This window comes from Acipenser ruthenus, chromosome 15 (genome assembly GCF_902713425.1).
Source record: "Acipenser ruthenus chromosome 15, fAciRut3.2 maternal haplotype, whole genome shotgun sequence".
Classification (NCBI taxonomy): Eukaryota; Metazoa; Chordata; class Actinopteri; order Acipenseriformes; family Acipenseridae; genus Acipenser; species Acipenser ruthenus.
Genome location: NC_081203.1, coordinates 8,959,912 through 8,983,440, shown reverse-complemented (window position 1 = coordinate 8,983,440; position 23,529 = coordinate 8,959,912). Strand labels below are relative to the sequence as shown.

At 42.2% G+C, this 23,529-nt stretch overlaps 1 protein-coding gene across 11 annotated transcripts in view; it reads right to left on the bottom strand.

Moving 5' to 3' along the window:
• The window catches only part of LOC117422010 (dynamin-1), a 116,043-nt gene that overhangs the window by 9,494 nt on the left and 83,020 nt on the right, over window positions 1-23,529 (bottom strand). For 5 of the 11 annotated variants that reach the window (XM_058987119.1, XM_058987125.1, XM_058987122.1 and 2 more), the window contains 4 exons: window positions 21,400-21,411; window positions 18,836-19,006; window positions 16,244-16,485; window positions 11,404-11,607 (listed from right to left, as the gene is read on the bottom strand). In XM_058987119.1, coding sequence (XP_058843102.1) covers window positions 11,404-11,607; window positions 16,244-16,485; window positions 18,836-19,006; window positions 21,400-21,411 — 629 coding nt within the window. Of the gene's footprint in view, window positions 1-1,388; window positions 1,426-11,403; window positions 11,608-16,243; window positions 16,486-18,835; window positions 19,007-21,399; window positions 21,412-23,529 lie in introns of all 11 variants that reach the window. The other 6 variants (XM_058987121.1, XM_058987126.1, XM_058987123.1 and 3 more) reach the window with 2 other exon arrangements.

The following is a 23,529-nucleotide window of genomic DNA, read 5'->3' as shown; positions in this document are numbered from 1 at the left end:
TACAAATGGGAACTGCTGGAACAAGAGCGATTAGAAGGTTATGGGGTGTACAGTACAGTACATTTACCGTTGAGTTAGTTGGTTGCATGCATTGTATTATATAAGGTATTATTTGGTCTCGAGTCCGATCCAGTCGTCACCTTTTTCTCTTTTGAGGTTTAAAAAGGATTACATATTGTACATGCAAGGTCTTTTTTCTATTGTTATTTGGTACTGCAGGTGGTTCTGTAACACTTAAAAGTGGTTGTAGCTAAGAGAAGAATTCCATAGCGCTTACAGGTTGTACTTTCATTCCTTATACCAGTCTCAGATATCCAGCTTCGTAGAAACACATGCTATCGTTAGTTACACATGTATTCTTATTTTAGAACCTGATACATGCTACTGCACTTGATTTCAAACATATTGCAAGCCTTGCTTGCAGTTAGTTTCACATTTTTAACCTAGAGGGTAACATGCTTTGATCCAGAGGTCAATGTTGAGGTGAAATGACCCAGGAAGAGCAAGTACAAACGGATAACCTGAGAATAAGGCATAGAAACTGCAGCATCCTTTAACCTAAAGTTGTACCAGATATGTTTTTTAAATAAAATATATGTTTGCTGTACCATGTGTTTCTTTCAAAACTGCACATTTGAGACTTATTTAGTCCATGAAAGTTTAGTTGTTTTTTTTTAGTTTGAAGACTAGAGTGAGTCGCCAAGTGTGCTCCAGCCCTTAGCCTCTAAGTCACGGAGCTTTTGTACAAGGCTGGCTGCATGGAAATATATAGTTACTATTAAGCACTGGATACACTGGCAACTGTTTAGGACAACTGTCACCAGCAAAGCATTTGGCATGGCAATTACCCAGAGTACTCTCTGACCAATTAAGTTTTCGTAAACATTGTGCTAAACAAATTCCCACCACTAAGAGGTCAAATACCAGTTGACCTGACCCAAGTTTCCTCCTGCTGGTGGGGGCAGGGGGGGGGGGGGGGGGATATGGAAGAGAAGTATGAACAGGGCGACCAGATTTCCAAAGCTCGAACCGGGACACAAAGATTAAACATCGTTTTTTTTGTTTGTTTTTTTAAGCATGCTTCTTATTTGAATCTAGTGCTTTTATCACGATTACTGTTTTCACATTAATCTAACACAGTACTGCACCTTCCCTTGATCATTCATGGTTGATGACAGTTTACCTCATTAACGTAAGGAGTGATGGCTGGCGCCAGGAGTGCAATGCTGCAAACAGGACTTTAAGTTTTGGGGGAAAAATGTCGGGACATCGGGACAGTTGGTGGAAAAGAGGTTGTCCCGGTGAAACTGGGATGTCTGGTCACCCTAAGCATGAACCATGCAGCAACATGATGGTAAATAACCACGGTGTGAAAGCACAAGACGTACCATTAGCGTTAGTCCTCATGGGTCACGGATAATAATTCTGAAAAAATAATATTGAATCAATATGGTGGTGTTGGGCAAGGTTACAGTTAAAGAGAAACACACACTGTTCAAACCATGCTTTTTACAGGACCACACAATTGTAAAACTGTAAAACATTATTAATTCATAGTAGAGTTAACTGACTGCAAAGCATGATACTGGTACTACAGTTTTTCTTTTCCCAATACAGTGCATTATGAATGTACTGGAATTTCTTTACATCAATCTTTATTTCCCCAAACCCCTGACCAGGGCTTCATAAAACACTATGAACAATTATTAACCTTTTTATTAACTATTTTTCAAACAATTAGGCTGTATTCACACTGGGTCCGTTTCAAACGGACTTGGTCTGGTTCGTTTAGTTTGCATGCAAGCTAAAGTTCTTTTTTTTTTTTGGTCCTTTTCCTTCTTTTTCAGGACCGAGTTCGTTCGTTTGGGGCTGGCTTGCCTGGGACACCGATTGTGCAGCCGCCTTTGGAAGACTGCGGGAGGCCCTCGTGACAGCTCCGGTGCTGGCGTCCCCGACTCCCTGGACACGGACGCAAGCAACGCAGGGATCGGTGCCTGCCCAGGTGGGCTTGGACAGGGAGCTAGTAGTTGCATACTCTTGTGTTACTCGCTGGTACCGGTTGACTGTAGTACAGTGGAACGTCGCATATCCGACCGTCACATAACCGCCCTGATCAATCAACAACCTCGCTAAATAAATAAATACATATTAAAAGTAGGCTACAAGAGTAATAGCATTGGCAGCAAATGCAGCTTCCGTGATGGAAACAGAAAGAAAGTGTTATAGCAATCAGCCTTTTGGTGCGTTCCCCTTTAAGAGAGGCGGGCTGTGTGCGTGTGTCAGTCAGATGCGTGTAGCAGTGACGTTTCAATACACCAGTCGAGAATTTTTTTTTTTGTGCAGTGTGTTTATATGATGGAGCGTACGCTTGCAGATATTGGCAGCGTGTTGTAGCTTTTAAATGCATCTGAATTAAACAAAGCAAGCTTCTAAACGCAATGCTTACCAGACGTTTGTTTAAAATAGCCGAAGCAATATTCAAACCGAGCTGCTTTTCGGCTGTTGGCAATATCAAGAAAAAGCGCAAAGTACTGTGACAGAGATATTAAGAAAGCAGAACCAGGGAGGCAGGGACTTTTAGAGTTAAGAAAGAAGTCATCAGTTGCAGGTTACTGTACATTTACCATTTTGTTTAGTTTTTTAGTTTTTTTTTTAAAGCTTTGCGTGGAGATGGCTTATGGCAAACCTCATAGCAACACTGTGTATTTGTAGCCTAATTTATCTTGTTTACATTTGTTTACTTTTAAAGCAAAAAATATCCCCATGTTTAAAGCAGTTTGCGTGTTGTTTTTTGTTCACTAACCTATTTATGGAGGTGTAAATGCTTTTTCTATAGATGTTTGCAAATCTGACTTTTTCACATGTTCGCCTATACCCCAGTCCACAGGGGGTCGGATATGCGACGTTGTATTGTACAGGCCGTGCGCCACTTCCTCCCCTACCTTTATGGGTGGAAGTTCCATCTGCGCACGGACCATGCATCCCTGCAGTGGCTGCTTCAGTAAGCACAAAGGACAGATGGCTTGCTCGATTTGAAGCATCGATTGGAGGAGCGGGAGGTGCAGCCACTGTAGTCATGGAAACCACGCCTGAGTTGTCAGAGGGGGTACTCCAGCGTCAGCGTCTCCCCAGAGGTAAAAGCGCTGGTGGTGCGATAGGAATGTTTGAACCTCCGAGGAACTGTGCTCTACTGTGCATGGCCAGACTCTGCGACAGGACAGAAACGTCTGCAAGCGGTGGTTCCCCAAGCTCTCCGGGAGACCCCACACTCCACTTCACAGTATCAGGTGGGGGCATCACTGGAGCGTGTTGCTGCTGATATCTTGGTACCCTTTCCTTGGATGGAGGGCAACTGATATGTCCTTGTGGTCTTAGATTATTTCACTAACGCCACCCCAGACCAGAGAGCCACCACCTGCGCGGAGGCACTGCTGGATGGTATGTTTAGCCGGTTTGGGGTTGCAGAGGAGCTGCAGTGTGGGGAGGTGTGCAGGCAGCTGGGCATAAAGAAAACCTGGACAACACCACTCCAACCGCAGGGCAATGGATTGGTGGAGTGGTTTAACAGGACGCTTGCCATCCAGGACCAGTACTTGCCCTTGGTTCTAATGGCCTACTGGACTGCAGTCCAAGAGTCCACAGGGTGCTCTTATGTTTGGACGAGAGCTCGGCACCCCAGTGGATCTCGTGTTTGGCAGGCTGTCCCAGCACCACACCCCAGAACTGGCTGGCCTTGAGTACCTCCAGCAGCTGCAGGACTGGCTGGACACTGCCCATGCTTTCCCTCGTGAGCACCTCGTATTGGCTGACCAGCGCCTGAAGCGGGCATATAGCACCCACTGGCTAGGGAACAAGTCTGGGTTTATTGCAAAACCGGGAACATTTTACAATTTTAATATTTACAACCAGGACTGGGCTGAAAACTGTGACAATCCCAGTGTCCCTGAGATGCCTGGGAACCCTTATCGGCAGCACTCAACACATCTATATTGGCACCATAGACGAAAATCTCTTGCTGCCATATTTTCACATGTCCTTATTCTTGATTCTTGTGTTTGAATAGATGTTATCCCGAAGGTGACTGGCTACTCTTGCAATTACGCTGGGAATACAAAGTAATTACAAGTGACTACGTTGGCATGACTAGATACCACTGTAAAATGACCAGCTTGTACGTAAAAAAGACGTACATTTACATTTATTTAGAACACATACTATTTTATGTATTCTGATTGGTCAAAACCAACACTGTACTAAATATTTAAAACAACGCTTTTTTGATCTGGGTGGTCCATAGGACTGTTACTTTTCTGTTCGACTGCTTAACTAATTGCCTACTGGGCGATACCTCTTTAATAAACTCTCTCTGAAAAAGGTTTCATGAACTAACTGAATTAATCACAGTGAACTTTACAAAACATTCCTTTATAAAGCCTGGAAAGAGGACAGGGCCCAATTGAAGGGGATTTTTTTATATTCAGAAACCTCTGAGTCAATGGCTTTTTGAATTTCCCCCTGTAAGTTTTATTCAACAGAAGAGCAGTGTTTTTTTTTGTGTGGATGTGTATTGTAAATAGTGTGTGTTTGTTATAATTGCTGTGGATAATCAGGTAGGTGTGTTCCAGCAGGACGTTGGGTGTAAAAATGTCCCGTTTATTCACCTCAGGGCTGCTGCAACGCCAAGAACAACAAGCTGAATATTGTCCACGCTACCCGGACATGAAGACCTGGCTGTGTAATCCTGATCACCATGAGAGTGACCTGGGATCAGAAGACAAAGAAAGCAAAACCGCAGACGGCCCTGCTTGTAGTCGGAGTCGGGGTTTGCGTATAATTGAACAGAGAAGATTAGTTCAGGGATTGTAGATCCCACTAATGTAAAGTGAGTGAGGTGTATAAAGCAGGACCACCATGCCTTAGGGAGTAGTGTATGCCGTTTTCACGGCACCTTTATTTTGACAGTTTTTTGTATTGTGTTTATTTTGCATTTTGTACGCTGGCTATGTTTCACTGCTCAGCACATGAAAAACGCTTTGTCTACTAGATTTTCACAGTGTGTAGCTGAAGAATACAGAACGACAGATCCAAGAAGCCTGGAGACAAGAGAGGGACCTTCCACGCAGCTTTTAATAGGGGTGTCTTTTAAATACATTTCTTACTGTTTGAATTTTCCCCATAATTAGTTTCTTCAAGAAAAGGTTTACAAAAGAGCTAGGCAGGATGTCAGGGTCAGGGTTCTGCGTGAAAGTGAAAGGGTGGGCTACGCTGGAGAGCAGGGGGTTATGGGAATTTATCATTCATGTCTGCATTAGAACCTGCATTAGAATCAGTAGCAACTGCACTTGTAACTTTGCCGAGAGTGTAGATCTGCTCTGAGGCAGCTCTGAGGTGCTGCCCTGTTACAGCTGTCATCATGGGGCAGAAGCACAACTAAATCACTGGTGACTGTACTGAGCCAAAGTGTAGCGTATTTGAACTTCTAAGAAAATACCCATTAAAATAACGTAAAGACATTTGGAATTGAATTGAAGGGCTTTAAAGTTTGTTCACTAATGTCGTAATGTGTTTTCTCTTTTTGGAAAAAATGGTGCAAAGAATGGAATAAAAAGTTTAAAGCAATGGTACTCAACTAGAGATCCAGTCCAGTTAAGTCCAGTCCAGGTTTTTACTTAAAGCAGATTCTAAAACAGTAAATTGAACTTTCTAAGATGAAATCAGGGCCTGGACTGGAATGGATCTCGAGGGCCAGGAAAGCAAGGGGAGATTCAGGATGCTGTTCTGCTGTGGGCATGTACAGTTTATGACACCATTGTCTCCAACATAGAAACAGCATTGAGCATAAACTACAGGTGGGAGTAACTTTGGCAGTGGAAACTTCAATGAAGTGCGCTACTGCAAAACTCTTTGCTTTAACAGATAATTGTTTTTTTAATTCTTAGTTTTGTGTGTACTTATCTTAATCTTAATATTTATGAGTTTTAACTGCTAATCACATTATTGTATTGGCTTTTGTTTTATTCTATTCGTGCTACGCGCTGTTCGTGTCACAATGGACCAATCAGAAATAAGGTCAAAGGTAGTGGCTGTCAGCCTGTCGCTGTCTTTTGGGGGGTGGGGGGGCGCAACTAAATGTATGCTAAAAAAGGGGGGCGGCATTAAAAAAAGTTTGTGCACCACTGTCCTAATTTACTCTGTTTTCTAATTACACAGAGAGAGAGAGAGAGAGAGAGAGAGAGAGAGATGTATTGGAGAGGAGGGCTATAGTAGAAAATGATTGACCTGAGGGAATACTATTGTTACTGACAGGGGGCTATAATGCCTGAAGCCGCAGGTTGAGGGCATTGCACCCTGGAGGTAACAATAGTCTTAATGTGGGGCATTTCATTTTCCACTATGGCTGAGTCTGCAGTACGTATTTAGTATATGAATCAGTCAAGAAAATAAGTGAGGCAAGGCTGGATAGTAAATACAACTTTATATATTTTGTTTAAATACAGCTGATACAGCATACGTAAATGAAAACTCTGTCTGGTTTGCCGACTGCTGTATAATCAAGTTTATAACCCGCCCCTCATATTTGTTTACATCGTCGAATTTGTTTGAATTTCAGAAAGTCAGAAACAGTAACAGTGATGTTTTAATCACCATTTTTGTGTTTCTTTTGTAGTAGGTTTTGTAATTTAATTTTGTGTTAACACAATCAGTGTTCAGCCATTTTTATGAATGTTTAAATGCTATGCCGGTGTCAGCTTGTTTAAACCATATCTACACACACACACTATTTATATTACATTGATGTTTATTGACAGCCCTGGTTAGTATTTTCTAAGCAAATAAATCCTAAATAAGCAACTAATGTTTTAACACCGCAAAAAAAAAAAAAAAAAAAAAAGTATATATTGAAATTAGGGCTGTCACACGATTCACATTTTCTTTTTTTATATAACGATTTATAGAGCCTGTCCTGCATGTAATATTAAAAAATTAGGAAATAGGAATTTGGTCTTTTTAAAAGCATTTCTTATTTGTATTTAGTAAATGTCTCTCTTAGTATTTGTACTGCACTACTGAGATGTACCTGTGCACACAGTGAATAGTTATATTAACGCTACTGTTCAGGGATCGGTCCTACAAACGGGAAATCCATACAGATATCAAGGACTTTTAAACAAACGATTTGCGTAAAAGTGTACTGGTAAATTAAAGCCTATACATGATTTATTTACACGTATGCGTTCTTTGAATTAATATTTAAAAGAAAAACTTTTAAAATCATGTTATAAGCATTCACAGGGATGCAAGGGCTAAATAAATGTTAGCCGAAGCGTTCTGTTTATTATGGATAAACAGAACGCTAATCTCGGAATGTTTTCATTTCAAATGATGAAGCGTTGAAAGTGTTTTTGTGGTACGGCAATTTTTGGGGTCATAATTATTTACATACCATGGTTTTCTCGTCCGGTTCCTCAAAATACTTCCAAACATGGCTTTGCTTTGTTCCTTTGTTTATAGATGCCATTTTATTAAAATATATATAAAAAATATATAACAAACTTAAAAAAAAACCGCTTGTCATTAATTAACTTTATACTACTAGAGCGGAAAAACAGAGTGCACCAATGAAGCACAAGATCGACTGAGAATAAATATGGGTTTGAATCAAATTAACAAATCTTTGAATCGACTCACCAAACTGAACCGAATAAAATGAATCGAGTCAGTAAAAAGAATCAGACTGCCCACCACGAGTACATTATTATCATTCCACGGAGCTTTACAACTGCTAATTCAGAGGATCTTACTGCTTACTTAGTAGATACACTGCATCTTGACTCTAACCTCACAACAGTAGTAGGTCAGATCATTTAAACGCTTGTGAAGAATGGCATTGATTTCAACTGTGTGTCTGTCTGTAATAATAGACAATTAATTTTTTTAGATTGATAGGCTCCAGTGGCATATGATGTTATGTCATTTACTAATAATTTGATGGTATCTGTGGTTTTAAAACTTCATAAAAAATCATTTCTATATACTACTAGAAATGTACAGTGTGTATAAAAAAAAACACAAAAGCTTCTGTTTTGTCATTTCAGGTTTGCAGTTAACGTTTCTCCCGTGTTTAATATGTTGGGATTAAAGGCAGCAAAACAGGTTATGGGAATTACACGGTCACTGTAATTAATGTGTCCCGATAAGTTTTTTGCTGGGGGACCTACGCTATAGCGTAATTTGCTCATCAGAGATAAAAAAAAAATACTGCATGGGGCATGTAGTGTGTGAGAATTTAATGCCCACCCTCAGGGATGCTTCTACATAAATTCTGTATATATTTTCTCACAATGCATGGCAGCCCATATACTATTCATTTGAAAAAGGAAAACTGCTGTGGAGAAGGTTCAAAATTGAACATAAAATGTAGGTACATAAAATGAGAATAATAGATTATATAATAATAATAATATATATATATATATATTATATCAGGACGTTTCAGACTACAAGACCTTCTTCAGCTGGATGGAAAAAGCAGCGCTTTTCACGAAAATCTAATTTTGCGCACAAAATAAAAATCTCAAATGAAAAAGGCACAGCATGAGCGGCAGTACCTGTTTCAAAAAACAAAAGTTATTTTGATTTTTTTAAACCTCCATTTTTATAATAGAAATAGAAATGGCATATTAATATGCAGAGTTGGGGCAATTCATTACTTTAACGCGTTACTGTAATAATATTACTCTTGTTAATAACGAGGTAATATAACGCGTTCAATTTTTGATGGGAATAATAATATTAGTTACTTTTTGCAAAAAACAAACAAGCTTGTCTCGTTACCTTTTCTCTGTTTTGCAGCTACATTTGTTGTATTTTTTTTAAGCCAAAGAAGTACATTTCAGTTCAGTTACCGTAAACGTGAACTGCTCTTTATTGTATTTTCAGTCAGCATGACAATAACAACTCGGCTTACGGCAGTCCTTAAAGACTGAACTGCTACTTTCCTTGAACACATAGAAACCCTGAACACAGCAGCTCTCTTACATGCGTGCTCACAATCAGGACAGACTGGCTTCAGTACAGAGCTCAATAAAGTCATAACAGAGATCCCGACAGGTACATAAACAACTTCTTCTTCAGTAACTTACTTTTGATGTGACACAACAAGGACTATTTAGGTTTATAAACAATATGTTTCAAATAGTTTGACAGAATGTACGCTTTGAAGAACTCAATTTGCATGCATATGAAAAATACTCCAGTATAATTGATGCATAGATATTTAATATGCAGGGACGGCTCCAGAAATAATTTGCAGGGGGATCCTGTGGGGAGTGGAACCAAGGAGAACACTGTGGGGTTGTTATCTCTGAAGTCATTATCATGACTGAGCTATAATATATAGACATTGCTAATGTAGCTGCTCCTGTATATTGTGCTGAAAAATGTATAAGATTTTTCACTGTGCAAAATTGCATACAAACTTTTGTTCATCTTTCCAGTTACAACAGAATTATGTGTTGGGAGTTTAAAAAAAAAAAAAAAAAAAAAAAAAAGGCGCCTGATTTTAAGAGTGTTGAGTGATAAAGATGCATTTAAAACTATTGTGTGTCGGCTCTACAGAACAGTACAACATACAAATAAGCGGAGCGTGCCTATTTTGTCTGGTGGAGGAGTGAAGCAGGAATCGCAAGCAGTGGAGCGGAATTGAAGATAGAGCGGAGCGGAGCGTGCCTATTTTGTCAGGTGGAGGAGTGAAGCAGGAATCGCAAGCAGTGGAGCGGAATTGAAGATAGAGCGGAGCGGAGCGTGCCTATTTTGTCTGGAGTGGAGGAGTGAAGCAGGAATCACAAGCAGTGGAGTGGAATTGAAGATAGAGTGGAGCGGAGCGTGCCTATTTTGTCTGGAGTGGAGGAGTGAAGCAGGAATCACAGGCAGTGGAGCGGAATTGAAGATAGAGCAGAGCGGAGCGGAGGACATTATGGGCGGTGAGCAGAATTTTGTCACAGCTCTGCTCTGCTCCGCTCACATTCTTGTGGTTACTAGTGATGACGTTAGAACATTTACAATTGTTACACATTACCAGAGAGAGAAAAAAATTGGCCTCTCTCTTGCTAGCCTGTAATTACAACTAACAATAAAGCTGTGTGCAGATTAGGCAAAAACAAGCTGATTATACGATTGTCACCTGGCTTGTGCTAGCTACCTATACAATCCACGCGATGGGCTTAAAAAAAGTGGGGTGGCTTGAGCCCCCCCAAGCCTTATGGTAGAAACGCCCCTGATAATATGAGTCTACAAAATACATGTGTGTATCCATTACATTAAGTTAAGTAATTTATGTAACACAATGTTTTATGAACATTGTCACTTTTTTCCAACTTCATGTACAGTTGCATTTGTTTTTCACTCTTACGACTTCCGCAAAGTCGCATGTATTGTAATGATTACAATGTACTATTTTTAAACTTATAATTAAATAGTAAACAATAGTTGCAGTTACAATTTTCATTAAGTAATAAGTAAGGACATTATAATAGTTTTTTCTGAAGAAACGAGTAACTAGTAACTAGGTACTTTTTTTCAGTAACGTGCCCAACACTGTTAATATGTTTTCGAAATATCTTACCTGATATATCGGTTAGCATCTTTCTAGATGGAAATACTGCCCTCAGTTAAACCTGCTACTACATGGTCTAGAATAGACTGAAAATGGGTTTAAATTAAGCCACTATTGTACGTTGAAGCTGAAAAGGCCTTTTGACACCTGGCTGTCTAAACTGTTACATTACAATTGAGCTCATAGAGTCGTTTTGAGGTTTACACCTCAATTAAACCGGTATGTTGCAATGACCCTTGGGGTCTCTCTCTGTACAGTGTGCTCAATTAGATGACCAGGGCAGTAGTTGGTGTCTGAGAAAACAACGGGAAGGGGGATTGGTTCAAGTGAAACTGGGCAGGGTCTCGGGAAGGTTAACTAGACAGGAAGCGAGGAGGAGGAGAGGGTGATCTTTCTGTGGAGAGGTAGAACTCTGCTATTGCACAATAACCAAGGCAACTAGCTCAATATATTAGGGATAGGAGAGTCCAATGTAATGTCTTTACTGGAAGCAACCATTATGTAATTCATCGTTTTTTCTCATCAGAAGTTGGTCCAATCAACATTTTTGTGTAATGTGAGAATTGCACTGCTACTGTGTCAGTAATCATTTACATTCAGGATGTTTTAGGTGTATGAAGGGGCTATAACTTTTATTAAAGGCTGGAGTTTGAGGAAATATTTTGCAAAACTGTCTCCGAGCCTTGCTAAGATGTGCTGCCGTGGCCCTGGCTGGTTTCTCAGTGAGGCTGAAGGTCACAGAGGGAAGCATCACAGATACAGTACAGGCCGCAGCCCCAGACACTTACCTAGGGACGCCGGGGGGAGCCCGGTTGGGTCGTGAGGGGACTTGAGGAGGGGGGCCACCAAAGGGGTCAGGGGACGCTCCGGGGCGGGAGGGGACAGGTGGGGCCCCCGCGGGGGGTGGTCCGGGGGCAGGGCCTCTGGAGCCAGCCCGGGTAGGGGGCACCGCTGGGGCTCTCCTCTGTGGAGTGGGGCTGGAGGCGGGAGACCTGCAACACAAACAAACACAGGGAGGGGTCACTTCAATATGTCATGCTCTCTCCCCGTAATCTCACACCCAGCAAAAGGTTCCTGTTTTCTTCGAGATCAGGATAAGACATATGGCTCTTTTGTAGTTCAAAAGAACCCTTTTGATCTCAGGCAGGATAACCCTTGCTTGCAGCGTGCTGTTTCCACTGGAAGAGCGGATCTGAGGATGGGTGTTGGAAGCAGCATAAAACCCAAACCAGTTCTCACACAGGCAAGGTGTCAGTTTTTGGGCTGGTGTAAGAAAGAGGGGGTCAGCTTTTATCATGTATATTACCTCGGTATACTTGTATGCCTGGACTCTTTATCAAATCTCACTGATGGGCATTGAAGTTCTTTTGATCGCTAGAGAGTCCTGTAGGATTATACCTACAGTTTTTGTTTTGTTTCAAGATTTGTAAGTGCAGTTCACATGTGGTTACGTTCTGGACTGTTTGCGTTGGATTTTCTTTTTGTTTCGGAATTAAAAATCACCTGCAAGACTGAAGTTATTATTTTCGAGAAATGTTATTTTGAACTACTGTGTGTTCTACAAGGTTCTTTATCGTCTCAGCGCATTTTTTCGAGGTATCACATTGACTCTGCAAATGAATTACGTTACTTATATTTTAACATTCAATTCTTAAACTCAGGAGCATGTTAAAACTTCAATATAAAACCATATAGACAAATAAAAGAAAGAAATATTAAAATACTGATATGGAGCCCCTGCCACGGGGGGTTCCATACCCCTTGCGCTCACCTGCCATTCCACACTGCACCCCAGCCTAGACTAGGTGATGACCTCCCTTCTGGAGACGCTGCCCAGCGCTACGCTTAAGCGCAGATGGACAGGCTGCGTCTACCAAGGAAACGCCTTCAGACAGTGACAAGATACTGTCACCAGGCAGCCACGGTTCAATGAAGGCTGAAGAACTCTGCTGTTCAACCAGGCTTGGAGAGGGCACATGCTCAGGAGACCCAAAGGAAGGGACTAGGAAGCTGCAGCCATCAAGCCCAGAAGCCTCTGGAATGTCACTACTGTGAGCTTTCTGTTAAGCTGAAAATGATTCAGACAAGTGGCTATTCTCTGCACACTGTCATCCAACAGAGTGGACAGCATGGACCTGGAGTCCAGGCACACTCCCAAATAGGAGGCTGTCTGTGAGGGTGAGAGCTGGCTCTTTGCATGATTCACTGACAGGCCCAACTGATGAAGGTGGTTGGTGACGAGTTCCGTGTGGGCCTCTGCCTGCGCTGGAGACTGAGCACAAATGAGCATGTCGTCAGGTAATTGAGTACTCTGAGTCTCAGTGGGGCCAGAATAGCCTCCATGCACTTCGAGAAGGCACGGGGAGCTAGAGAGAGGCCAAACGGCAAGACACTGAAGTCGTATGCTGTTCCCTGAAAGGTGAACCGCAGGTACTTAAGTGCGCCGGTTTTTCATGGGGATACGGAAATAGGCAATAGGCAGGAAATAGGGGCAGCAGTGTGGAGTAGTGGTTAGGGCTCTGGGCTCTCAACCGGAGGGTTGTGAGTTCAATCCCAGGTGGAGGACACTGTTGCTGTACCCTTGAGCAAGGTACTTTACCTACATTGCTCCAGTAAAAACCCAACTGTATAAATGGGTAATTGTATGTAAAAAAATAATGTAATTGTATGTAAAAATAATGTGATATTATGTAACAATTGTAAGTCGCCCTGGATAAGGGCGTCTGCTAAGAAATAAATAATAATAATAATAGGCATCTTTGAGGTCCACCATGGTGAACCAATCAGCTGGCCTGATTGACTGCAACAGCAGTTGCATCGTCACATTTTGAATCTCCTTTGGCTCAGAACAGGTTGACCTGCCTGAGGCCGAGGATTGGTCTGAGGCCACCATCCCACTTGGGCATGGAGTAGAACCCGTCCTCCAACTGCAGGGGGTGTACCATATGAATAGCCCATATTAGCAGCAGAGCTGCTACCTCCTGAGACACCACAGTGGCGTCCTGTGGGTCTGTGACTGATGCTGCAGTCACGCCCCAAAAGGGAGAAAGATCGTGCTTGAACTGCAGTGAGTAGCCGGTCTGAACGGTAGTAAGCACCCAGACATCTGTGTTGCACTGACACCAATACTCCAGATGGCTCCCTGAGAAGGAAAAACTGCTGCCCAGAGCTTCTCTATTCCCGGGTGCATGGCTCTCCCTTGGCACAGAGCCATGGGGTGAGGACGCAGTCACCTCTCTATGAGAGGGTGATGGGGAAGAGTGCTGTGCAGGTGAGGGACGCAGAGTGCGCTATAGAGCTGTAGGAGAAACGTTTCTCTAGTGTACACTTAGAGAATGCACACAAAACAACTCACAGAAATGTGGTTTACCAGTGCCTCCTTTCCATGCTGCTGCCTCAGGCAGGAAGAGCATCTGCTTGTCCACAGGCAGGCTGGCCTTGCATGTGTCACAGGGATAAAACCCAGGAATTATGCAAATAGAAAGCAATGTACAGTAAGAATGTACAGTTGCTGTTTGGTACCAATTCGGTGCCTGTAGCACTATATAGGTACATTAGTGTGCAATGGGGGTTACACATCCCCTACGCCCCCCCTGCCAGTCTAGACAATGCCCCAGCCGAAGCTGGATGTGTCTGCTCCAGCAGAAACCCCACTGTGTAATAGGGCGGGAGCTGCAGCTCCTCTATACAGTACTTTCTGTAACAGGAGGTTACAGGCAAAAGTACTGTAAAACAGATAAAAAACAGCGCAAGTCGAGACTCAAACCAGGTCCGCTGGTACTGGACCAGGGATGGTATGTTTTGTACCACAATACCAAACCGTGCCTGAGCACTAGTGCTGTACTGTACAGTACCCTTGCACGGTACGGTTTGGTGGTGGTGGTACATCCGGTATGGTACCTTCGGTAAGGTTCGGTGGTACACTCGGTGGTGGTACACCTGGTACGGTACCTTCAGTACAGTCTGATTCAGTGGCACACTCAGTAAGGTACGGTTCGGTGGTAACCCGGTGCGGTAACCTTGTTTGCTGTTCGGTACGTGTACCGGGTCGGAAACAGGGTAGGTCTGAGACCGACAGTTACCGCAGAAGCAATACATAGGGAACCACCTATATTGCTTTGGGCAAACCAACACAGCCCTAAAACTGGGAAAAGCCAGTTGTCAGATCTCTGACAGTCTTCACAATGGCACTGCAAGCAGAGACCAGAGCTGCACCTGCTAGTGAATCGGATGGAGCGAGGTGTCAAACTTAGTTTAATGAAAAAAGCCAATCTTAGACTGCTACATTTAACTCTTTTCTATAGCTAATTAGTTTAGGGCAGTAGTGTGGAGTAGTGGTTAGGGCTCTGGACTCTTGACCGGAGGGTTGTGGGTTCAATCCCCAGTGGGGGACACTGCTGTTGTACCCTTGAGCAAGGTACTTTACATAGATTGCTCCAGTAAAAACCCAACTGTATAAATGGGTAATTGTACGTAAAATAATGTGATATCTGTATAATGTGATATAATGTATAATGTGATATCTTGTAACATTTGTAAGTTGCCTTGGATAAGGACGTCTGCTAAGAAATAAATAATAATAATAATAATAATAATTATAGGTTCAGAAGTTTGTCACGAACTCTAGACAATCCTTATCCAATAGTATTTTGTTAACACACATCTATACATGAAACAAATCCAACCTACTTAAAATAATGTTTCTGATGTTAAGAGGGAAATATATTTTAAACCCAGGTTGGAATAATTAAACACAAATATATATATATATATATATATATATATATATATATATATATATATATATATATATATATATTCAATTAAGACTTCTGATGTATTAAATGGAGCAAAAGTTCTATAAAAGCCATAGTAAGACTTCAGTCAAGCAACACTCGACTTGCTATCTACAAGTTGTGTGGTCCATGTCTGTATAATGTGAAATAATGTAGAAGGTGATATCTTGTAACAATTGTAAGTCGCCCTGGATAAGGGCGTCTGCTAAGAAATAAATAATAATAATAATAATAAAAAGCTGGTTGCTGTTTGGTCGTATTCAGGAGTCTGCCTTTGAAGACAGCTCTTGTTTTTACGTTGTATTCTACAACTACACTTCCACATGGATGCATTGCTATAAGGTATAGGAATTATATTTTAGTGGTAGGCATCTTAACTTTTTACACGGCTAGCTAGGGCTAAGCATATGTTAACCATACTTGCATTACTATATTGAAGTATTAATGCTGTTAAACCCCTTAAAGGCACTGGAAACACCCAGGCTGCCTATTAGCAGGGATCCCAAGTGGCCTTCAACCAGTCGATCCATTATTAAGCATTTAAGAAACCGAAGGAGTACTAATACTGCTCTGATTCGTTAAAACTTCAAATTGAATGAGTCTGTGTGATTGTCTTGATTTTTTAAAAGTTGTCTGGATATGTTGCAAGCCCAGTGCATGAACAATCCACTACAGGAGTCCAAAACATCTCTGTCCTCTTTAAACGTCTCCCGAGTTTAAAAGTGTGCTCAGAGCAATAAAAGAAGTGTGTGGAATCTGACACAGGTCTTTTGTTGTGGTTTTCCGATAGCTAGCCGGAGACTTTTAGGGAAACCATCAGACTCTGGCCTACCTCCTGCCAGACTGCTGCGACTGCACCTGCAGCCAGGAGTCGTCGACGGGCGGGGGTGTGGGGGTGCTGGTGGTGGTGGTGTTGATATCCCCAATGATGCTCAGCGCCTCCCGCAGAGCGTGGTACATGCGCAGCATCTCGTCACGGTGCTGGGCCTGCTCGGCTGACTCCTCCATCAGAGTGTTCTGGTCTCCGCAGGAATACAGGGAAGCCAGCAGCTCAGCGTGTATAAACTCCTTGGTCTGGAGGAAGAACACACACACACACACACAAGGGCACACACACACAGGAGTACACAGGGGCATACACACACACAGGGACACACACACAGGGACACACACAAAGGGGTACACAGGCACACACACACACAGGGTGTCACATAAAAATAATCTATAGAATACCACAGAATAGTATAGTACTTACTGTTGAATATTACAGTATTTACTATATTAACCTTTTAAACTGTTGCAATTACCACAGTACTGTCCCTACTACAATATACTACAGTATTCCTGGCAATATTGTATAATATCGCTATGTATCACATGACTTTTTGAACATGTACCAAGGTATCTTTTTTCATAACAAACATGTATACATACTGTTTTCTGTACTGTATTGTAGACTTTGGCAGTTCATCTAAATAATGCTTTTTTTTCATAAACTGTGATGTTTATGATGATTAGCTGCTATAGTATATACTATAGTACAGTACTATGGTACACACTGTAATATCTCCTATAACAGTTCTGCAGTACACTACAACACTATGGTTATACAGTAGGTACCATATCAATCTACAGATGCATACTATAGAACATACTACAGTACAGGTATATTCTATATATATATTTTTTATATGGGAAGGCTCCCTCGCCAGTCTTAAAGGAAGACGGTGATCTTCTTGTAGTTTAAATAAATTGTGAGTAACATACATCCTCCACCCCGGCTGTACATTCAAATGGCAATGAATAGTTTAATGGAAATTGGGCACGTGGTTCTGAAAGAGTGAGTAGTGGTGTTCCAAAAAATATAGCATTATATGCCCCCACGTGTTGCTATAACTGTTTAAATAATTTACTTGTAATTTCTCTTTTCATTGTTAACATCCTGACAACATTTTACAAGTATAAAGTCTGTTTCAAAGCTCTTTTTATGGGGTCGACTCCATAAAAATGACGCTCTCCTCTTCCTTGAGTTGCCCATAGCAGGATACCATCCAGCGGAAACTCTGGCTGCAAGTCACCTGGGACGTTATTTATTGAGCTCAGGAGGATCTGGGAAACTCCGTAAAAGTGTCCTTGTACATCGTGCCTCGCAGGCTAGCGGAGGCTGCGAGACCCCATAAAAGTGTCCTTGTACATTGTGCCTCGCAGGCTAGCTGAGGCTGTGAGATCCCATAAAGGTGTCCTTGTACATCGTGCCTCGCAGGCTAGCTGAGGCTGCGAGATCCCATAAAGGTGTCCTTGTACATCGTGCCTCGCAGGCTAGCTGAGGCTGCGAGATCCCATAAAGGTGTCCTTGTACATCGTGCCTCGCAGGCTAGCTGAGGTTGCGAGATCCCATAAAAGTGTCCTTGTACATCGTGCCTCGCAGGCTAGCTGAGGCTGCGAGATCCCATAAAAGTGTCCTTGTACATCGTGCCTCGCAGGCTAGCTGAGGCTGCGAGATCCTGCTTAAAGAGCACTTTTCTTTGTAGTTTTATTTACAGTTTGTTTTTCTTTTTTATTTCTCCTTTTGATTATGAACTATTATTTCTAAACTGAGTGTGTCAAATCATTACACACCGTGTTAATAAATCCTGTGCGTGTGTGGTGTCTTAAAGACATTTCTGACTCCCGCGTAAATCAGCGACTCACCCACACCCCCTCTCACAGCGACACAGAAATGGACAAACCTATGGACAGACACACCCATATGTCCCCAGAATCTAACAATCTCAATCATTTATGCTTTAGTCAATTGGATTAGTGGTAATCCAGATGTATGAAAACATTTACAGTGTGACCTAAGGATGTGCATCCCTGTATCCCAGTCGAGAACTGAATTCCCTGTGTTAATAACTAGAACTGCAGGGAGGGTGGTGGTGACTGCACTGCCTTCTCAGCCCCTGTGGATTGCATTTACACTGCAGGGAGGGTGTGGTGACTGCACTGCCTCCTCAGCCCCTGTGGATTGCACTTACACTGCAGGGAGGGTGGTGCCTCCTCAGACCCTGTGGATTGCACTTACACTGCAGGGAGGGTGTGGTGACTGCACTGCCTCCTCAGCCCCTGTGGAATGCACTTACACTACAGGGAGGGTGTGTCGACTGCACTGCCTCCTCAGCCCCTGTGGATTGCACACACTGCAGGGAGGGTGGTGCTTCCTCAGCCCCTGTGGATTGCACTTACACTGCAGGGAGGGTGGTGCCTCCTCAGCCCCTGTGGATTGCACTTACACTGCAGGGAGGGTGTGTCGACTGCACTGCCTCCTCAGCCCCTGTGGATTGCACTTACACTGCAGGGAGGGTGGTGCTTCCTCAGCCCCTGTGGATTGCACTTACACTGCAGGGAGGGTGGTGCTTCCTCAGCCTCTGTGGATTGCACTTACACTGTTGATCATGAGGTGCATGATGGTCTTGGGCATGAGGTCCCGCACAGTCTTGTTCACAATGCCCATGTAGGAGTCCACCAGGTTGCGGATGGTCTCGACCTGGCGCTCCAGCTGGGGGTCCATGGAGTGCATGAAGCTGTCCGAGTCGTTCTCCTCCGACTCGGTTTGCTGGGAAGGACACACATTGAGACAACCAGTGTGGAACAGCACCACAGCAGACTCCTGCAGTAGACTCTAAGGGTGCAGCCTGCCTCTAGGCGCCAGCTCTATATCAGTTGGTAAAAATAACAATGTAGTTTGCACTACACTTTAGTTGCACTATGAATATTACAATGATCTGCATTTGCAGGTACAGTGTATTTACTAAGCTTCTTCTACAGTGAAAAGTTTGGAACTATTCATTTTACAAAACCAGTGGGATTTAACTGGATTACACAAACGAATACCGAACCTTTTGGCTCCCAGAATATATGTGTCTACAGGCTGTGCATGTATTGCTTGTTTTTACTTTATTGAAAAAAAGAAATCCTTATTTACAGTGCAGCACAATACAATAGCAGTGAATGTACAGTATTGTAAAATGTAATAGTGTTGTTGGAACAATGGTTTCTACATTACACAAATTCCAATAACTTTATCCACCATTTTCTGTCCGATTTCGAATGTTCAATTACGTTCCCTCACCACAGAAACTCCCACCACAGCTCAGAAGAACTGAAAGCCACGTGGCAGTGCTTTCACTAGGGGAGCCACCCGGGGACCCATGCAGAGAAATTTCTATTTACAGCATAACTCATTCATTATGTGCAATGCATTTGGCGCGCTCTATAAATCGTTGCATGTCTAATCCAGCACAGTATTTGGTTCTCAAATGATTCTGGATAATACCTGTTTTACTTCTCCCCTGTGAGGGGTGGGTGGTGTTTGGATTGATAATGTAAAAGCAGGGGGAGGGGCAAGCTTGGTGATGATAAAGGAGGAGGGTGGGGGGATCTGACATTGGCTTGAGATGTCATACTTGTCCCCAGTGAGTGTGCAGCCAGTCCCCCTTCATGGTGATCACTCAATACTCAACAGACACTGATCGTAGAAAACGATACTGGATATAAGATTTCAAGTGTTAAATTCCTTAAAGAAAACTGAGCTAACTTTACTCTAGAGCAAAAGCTGGTAAATCAGATGCAATGTAGAGTAGCTGCAGTCTAACCTCTCTGTGATTTTGTAGCAATTATGCTTCACATTGGCAGAGAGCCTAGGGCGTAGCACGCACATATACATTGAATGCAGGCGCTGTTCTGAATATAAGGATTGCTTTTAACTTTGAGATATTTGAGGGCACTTCAATTACAATGTTTTTACACCTGTCAGCTATTCTAACAAACGTTTGAGAAATCCCTGTCTGTGAGTCATCATGTGTGTATGCATTGCTGAAGGGCTAATAACCAAGACTTCAGGTGAGGCCCGGTTACCCTGCCTATACTGTATGTTTGATGGGAGTTGTTGGTTTCTCCATTCACTTCCTGTGTTACAGAAATAACTGTAATAACTATTGGCAGAATAGCTGCTCAGGTTCAGGTAGGGAAGCATATAAGAGAAAAAAAGTTAGGACGACAAAAAAAAATGATAAAGGGTCAAGAAACTGTTTTTGAATTCCCTAGTTACACATGTTTAAAATCCACACTCTTCTCTCCAAAACTTCTTTACATGGTCCCTCAAGTGGTTGTTCTAGCAGAGTTATTTACAGTAAAACGTTCTGTGAGTGTTATTAAATCATAAGACTACAGCCCTATACTGGGTCTCTCATGTATGTTAGGGGCAGCAGTGTGGAGTAGTGGTTAGGGCTCTGGACTCTTGACTGGAGGGTCATGGGTTCAATCCCCAGTGGGGACACTGCTGCTGTACCCTTGAGGAAGGTACTTTACCTAGATTGCTCCAGTAAAAACCCAACTGTATAAATGGGTAATTGTATGTAAAAAAAATAATGTGATATCTTGTAACAATTGTAAGTCGCCCTGGATAAGGGCGTCAACTAAGAAAGAAATTATTATATTATTATTATGTATACACAGCTGACATCAAGTGTTTGTTTTTTGCTTCCTAGATCAATCCCAATGCTTTCCATGCACACCATAAACACATAGACTCCAGCAGTGGGAATGGAACAACCCATTTACTAAGAGAGAGAGAGAGAGAGAGAGAGAGAGAGAGAGAGAGAGAGAGAGAGAGAGAGAAGAGAGAGAGAGAGAGAGAGAGAGAGAGAGAGAGAGAGAGAGAGAGAGAGAGATGGGAATGGAACAAACCATTTACTAAGTGAGTGAGAGAGAGAGAGAGAGAGAGAGAGAGAGAGTGCAGTGGGAATGGAACAACCCATTTACTAAGTGAGAGAGAGAGAGAGAGAGAGAGAGAGAGAGAGAGAGAGAGAGAGAGAGAGAGAGAGAGATGGGAATGGAACAACCCATTTACTATAACTTTAAAAAGATGGAACAAAAATACAGCAGGGAAATTCTTTACCACCATAGCTGGCTAATTTACTCTCATTCATTGAGGAGAAAAACACTTACTTTATCCTTATCCTGTCATTTTTCAAGTGGCATTAAAAAAAACAAAACATGGCTTTTAGTTGGTTTAAGTAAAAAAAAAAAGAAAAAAGCAAACATGACATCAGAGTTCAATAATAGGGTCAAACAGTATGTCAGTTTAGTACTGTTTAGTACAGTAATGACAAGTCCCAGTCACTAAGACCACACTAAGACACATTGCATCTTTTGAAGTAAGAGTAAAGTCATTTTACAGAAATGTGGAGATTTATACTGGGTTACAACACTGACTGAAGATGTCATTAGCAAAGGGGGCCGGTTGTACTAACGAGGTCAAACAATAGGTCACGTTTTACTAAACATTTTAAAACTAATAAACAAACAATTACCATGATGAACATTATCGTAGTATGTTGCTTAAAATATAATTAAACAGTAACACGTTTAAAGCTTGGGACTCACTGTCTGTAGCTTGGTGTTGTTTACATTATCGTCAGCATATTTGAAGTGATTGGAAGCTGAAATTACTTTTTTAAAACACACTTTTCTTATACCAATACAGTACTGGTGAGCGATAACACCGTGTAACAATTTTTATTTTTTTTTGGTTCCTGGGTAGTAAGTGTTATTTCCTAATGGCTTATGTCTCAAAAGTATAGAAAATGGCTATTATTCCCCACAAACTTTGCTTTTGTGACCAGGACAGTGATATTTTGAAATTTACCTATTTTCCAGAACATTCCAGATAGATTCAGTGCTGAGTAAACTTGGAGTAACTTCTAGAACTTTCTAGAACTTTCCAGTAATATAAATAGTAGTATAAATACAGGGGCCTTAAGCCCACCAGTTCAGTTTAGTTCCAGCTGCCTAAGTGGATACATATCTGCATTTTTCTGAGATGGCATCAAGGTCATAGGAGACTTCAAAATGGTGGCATTCCTGATGGGTCTCCAAGGCGGTTTTACCAAGTTTCCCTGCTATCTTTGCCTTTGGGACAGCAGGGACACCAAGGCGCACTACCACAGGCGGGACTGGCCACAGCGGACCGAGTTCTCTGTGGGGAGGAAAAACGTCAAGTGGGAGCCACTGGTGGACCTCCAGAAGGTGCTGATGCCACCACTGCACATCAAATTGGGCCTTATGAAACAATTTGTCAGAGCTCTAGATAAGGAGTCGGCAGCCTTCAAGTACCTTCAAGACTTCTTCCCTAAACTGTCTGAGGCAAAGGTTAAAGCCGGTGTCTTCATCGGACCACAGATAAAGATGATCCTGGAGTGCAATGAATTCCCCAAGAAGCTCACTAGTAAGGAGAAAGCGGCTTGGAACAGCTTTGTCGCAGTGGTTCGGGGCTTCCTGGGCAATCACAAGGCCGAAAACTATGTGGAGCTGGTTGAGACTCTGGTGAAGAACTACGGCACAATGGGCTGTAGGATGTCCCTCAAAGTCCATATCCTTGATGCTCATCTTGATAAATTCAAGGAGAACATGGGAGCGTACTCGGAGGAGCAAGGCGAGCGCTTCCACCAGGATATACTGGACTTTGAACGCCGCTACCAAGGACGTATAACAAGAACAGGATGGGAGACTACATTTGGGGGCTGATTCGTGAAAATGATTTACAGTATAATCGTAAATCTCGAAAAACTACTCACTTCTAAATCTTTTGTAGTCATTTTTGTATTACTTTAGTATAAATACATGTTAATTTGGATTCATATGTTGTTTTTTTCTGACTTTATGTGAACGAAAAGACACAAATTTGCCCGTTTTCTCATTGGAAATAGGTAAATTTCAAAATATCACTGTCCTGGTCACAAAAGCAAAGTTTGTGGGGAATAATAGCCATTTTCTATACTTTTGAGGCATAAGCAATTAGGAAATAACACTTACTACCCAGGAACAAAAATTGTGTTACATAGTGTAATCAGTTCGTTTGAAAACCAGGCTTTAATCACTGACAATAGGTGCATAGGCAGTGATTCCATGAGCGCTCCAGGACTCAAGCACCAATGGGAAAATAAGGTGCAACTAAATCACCTGTTCTGTCAAATTATAGTGTAGATGCTTCACAAGCAGAACTGTTATTGCAGCGTTTAAAAATATAAAATTCATTTCTACAAAGTCTTGACAAGATCTGCGTTTCCCTTGTTTTTC